At 40.2% G+C, this 4,068-nt stretch overlaps 1 protein-coding gene across 2 annotated transcripts in view; it reads left to right on the top strand.

The window, feature by feature from the left end:
• LOC101861780 (metal cation symporter ZIP8) overlaps nucleotides 1-4,068 on the top strand; it is a 49,583-nt gene that overhangs the window by 31,303 nt on the left and 14,212 nt on the right. For both annotated transcript variants that reach the window (XM_005111547.3, XM_035973244.1), the window contains exons 5-6: nucleotides 395-517; nucleotides 2,798-3,067. In XM_005111547.3, coding sequence (XP_005111604.1) covers nucleotides 395-517; nucleotides 2,798-3,067 — 393 coding nt within the window. The remainder of the gene's footprint in view (nucleotides 1-394; nucleotides 518-2,797; nucleotides 3,068-4,068) is intronic.

Raw genomic sequence — 4,068 nt, 5'->3', positions numbered from 1 at the left:
GGGAGTTGAATCTGATGTCATCTGTTCTTCTACTTCTTTTCGATATACCTATTGCCCTAGACTGTTCTTTGCGAAATATCTAACGGATTGAACATGCCTCAGGTAGGCCATTCTTCTTACCTGTCCCAATTTCATTACCGTTTGACTACCGTGCTCTCTGCTGCTCCACTATATTCCCCTTCCCCATGCAAAATATTACCAGATATTTTTACATTGATGCGTTTTTATTTCTAACAATCTAAAAATTAATTTTATGAAATATGGCCTTTAGTCCGTCCTCTGCCTAACTTGAGACCGTCACGGCCTGGCAGACTGTGAAAGAATTAATGTACTGATCACTGTAATTTACTGCTGTGCAGCACTTCTAATGTTGTGTGTTTCTGTGTTCCCCTAGGCTTTTGCATTAGTTCACGATGACGACAGAAGCTATTTATGGAAGGCCTCCACTGTCATGGGTGGCATCTACCTCTTCTACATCATAGAGAGGTCCATGCGACTCATCAACAACCGCAGAGAGGTCAGTCTCTCAAAAGATTTCTTTTTATGTTTTCTGTAAAGTTAGTGTATTGGTTTAAAACCACTATCAACGCCAGTACGTTATTTAACAGGCGGGACCTCCAAATTTAACGCACCTCTCCGTTAAGACGGAAGCAAATGGGTTGGGAGCCTTGAAAGCACGATAAATTACCTGAACGCCCAGGCAGGGATTCGAACCAGGTCCATCTGATCCATAGTTCAGCACGATACCAGCTGAGCTTACAGGGCAGGCTTTGTCTCTATGTATGACCTTGTTTGTTCATAAGCTGAAGTAGTACGAAGAGTGGTGGTAGTAGTAGTAGTTATAGTGAAAGTAGTCTGAGGATTATGGTAATACTTTTTGTTCTTTTTATGTTATTATTATACAATTGGATAATGCTTTATTGTCCTGATGGGAAATGTTCAATGGCTGTATAGGGATGGTAATGACTACAGCTGTGCCCTTTCAATTTCACTATTCGTCATTCACCCTTTTTGTAGGGTAACATAGGCATGCTTATCTCCTCTTGCACAATTGGACATTGGAAGCGTAAGAGTGTTGTGATGTGATGTCATCAAATAGTGGCATTTCATGCTTAGTTAAGGCCAGGGGACTGACTGTCGTGTTTTGAATAAAAACAAACACATGAGCCGGCCATCACCCACGCAGGGTCTCCCTTAGGCTGGCTCATTGGGTGGGGAGCTGACCTCGTGCTCACCTCTTTTTATTATCCCCCTCCTCTCCCCTCCTCTCCTGTCATTGTCGCCTCTTTTTTCGAACAATGAACAATGTTTTATCACCACTGCGCTGCGCAAACTGCAGCCTCGGCAAGTGTAGAGGTAGGCGTACACTTGGCTCAAAATCACTGGATGATAGAGGTGGGCAAAATCCAGATAAACTATCCGTTAATCGGATAATTCTCAATGAAACATTAACCGAATTCAGACTCTTAACTCTCTTTCCTGACCCGTTTGCCGAAGTGGGTGCTCCCAATTGTTGAAGTGATACCAATACCCATTTACCGAAGCAGTTCAAAACATATTATTTGCCGAAGAGGTGAATTAACATATAATCCGGATTTTGCCAAAGCGACTTATTGCCCAGCCCTACTGGATGAGAAGTGCTGTGAATGGTGAATATTGAATAGTGATAGCTACCGACAGACATGCAAATGTATAAGAAAAAAAAGAAGAAAAACTATTCGCACACTGTATATAAATAGCAGGAATAGTGATCTCACGCTTTGAAGCTTCAGCAGAGTTTTTTTTCCTCTCAAAATGGCACAGCACTTGTAAAAATACATGTTGGTGTACATCACAGAAGACCAATACAATAGTATTGGTGTTCTGTGGTGTTCATAGACACTATACAAGCCTCGTCACCACTGAGCAGTGCCATAATAAAGTCTTATTAATAAGGCTGTTGTTACAGTTGGTGCACATCTTTCTACAGCTTTTTAAAGTCAGACTATTACTGTAGTCTTAGCGTGAGGTCCCACCTTCTGTCGTTCTGTTTAGTTTTCTTCTTCCAAGAACTTGGATCGTATACCATGACTATTGTACTGTTTTTATTTTAATAAACTGTTATTGATAATGATGGTGTTACTAAAATTATGATTGTTGAAATTATTAGGAATGATAAATGTTATTTCTATTATTATTGTTGTTGTTATTGATATTACTATTAATATTATTATTATTATTACTATTATTATTATTATTGTTGTTGTTGTTACAGTTATTATTAATCGACAATTGACCAAAACTTCTGGAAGATAACATTGTCTATGTGGTTATAATCATGATGTGCCTCTATTACCACACTCGACAGTACACGCTTTTAGTCCAGTTCAAAGAATGCATTTTTTTCTGTCTGTCTCTCTTCCCTTCTTTTTCTGGGGGCTCCAGTGGCCAAATGACCAGTAAGTCCTAACTCAAAAATAATGTCAAGCAGGTGTCCAGTGAGAGGAGTTTAAGTGGGTGGTCACTTGGGTATGTCCTTGAGTAAGACATAATGTCCCTAGCTATAAAAAAAAACAGCAACAAAAAACAAAACAAAACATTGCACAGTGGCGACCAGCAATGGCATGTTTTATGAAACTGTTATGTATTGGTGTAATATTGTTTATTTAGTTGTCTTTGTATGTATATTTGTCTGCACACATATATTAGCTTATTGTGTTGCAAGTGCCGTAAAACGCTTACTAAAACATATTTGTGGGTTTAATTATATTTTTATGTCGGGATCAATAAAGTGTAATTTATTTGTTCCTTCTCTCAGAACACCAACCTGAAAAAGAGGCAAGACGAGCTGGCGACCCAGGACACAATCACAACGTCGTTCCGACGGACCCCCGTGGACAACTGCCTACCGGGCCGAGACCCGGCCAATCTGCCCACAGACCTGCACGGCATATGTAGTAGCTCAGGCCCCGAGGCCAGTGCTGAGAGCAGTGGGGCCAACACGCCCTACGACCGGACGCCGGACGCTCACAGCGTGGACGATGAGGTAGACATCAGCGTTGCTGTCAGCAGTGGAGCCGGGACCACAGTGAGTTGTTGCCTGCTCTCTTGTCTTAGAATAAGGAGAAGAAGAAGAGGAATAAAATGTTACTCATGTAACGCATTTCCAGTCTGTCCCCGTCGTTTTATGCAAGAAAAATTCTGAAATTATGCGAACTGAGCTCAATAATGTGAAATTATGCAATTCTGGTAATTTTAACAAAGAATGGTAAAGGAAAATAATCGGAAATTATGCAAATACTGATCAAATTTTGCTAAATTATGCGGGGTGCATAAAACCACGGGGACAGTCCAGTATACGAAGAACACTAACACCTTATGGTTCTAATAGCAGTCATTTCTTTCCCCCCTCTCTCTTCCTCTCTCTTTCTCGCTCCCTCGCTCCTTCTCTCTCTTTCTCTCTCTCTCTCTCTCTCTCTCTCTCTCTCTTTCTCTTTCTCTCCCCCTCCCACAAAAAACTGCACAAATACACTCACACACACAAACACACTCACACACGCAAACACACTCACACACACAGACAAACACATACACTCACACACGCAAACACACTCACACACACAGACACACACATACACTCACATATACAAACACACATACACATACATCATTTATGATACCCATCCACTTTGTATAGCACTGCATGAACAGAAAAGATCTATAGAACATAAACTAAAAGCATGGTCAGTGGTGTTTAGAAAGGCACTTGGGTTTTTATAGAACATATTCAAATTTCACCTTTATTACTGGTCAACTCTAAAAGCTCATTCACATTTGGAAAGGCACTGTGTAAAAATTAACATCATAATATGCCCTGTAAGCCCGAATGAAAATGTTATTTGTACTTTGAAAAAATGGCCTTCTTGGTAATTTCTTTTTCTTTCTCTTGTGGAAAGACTGCCCTAAAGTATTTAGTTGAAGGGTTTTAGAAATGTTTGGCACACTCGGAGATGAGTAACAACTTTTTCCCTCCCATGGTCACATTCCTGAATCAATGATAATAATGATAATGACGATACTATAATAATA

This window comes from Aplysia californica, unplaced genomic scaffold, assembly GCF_000002075.1.
Source record: "Aplysia californica isolate F4 #8 unplaced genomic scaffold, AplCal3.0 scaffold01075, whole genome shotgun sequence".
NCBI classification, from domain to species: domain Eukaryota; kingdom Metazoa; phylum Mollusca; class Gastropoda; order Aplysiida; family Aplysiidae; genus Aplysia; species Aplysia californica.
Note: the sequence above shows the minus strand (reverse complement) of the source record. Positions and strands in the feature narration are given on the sequence as shown.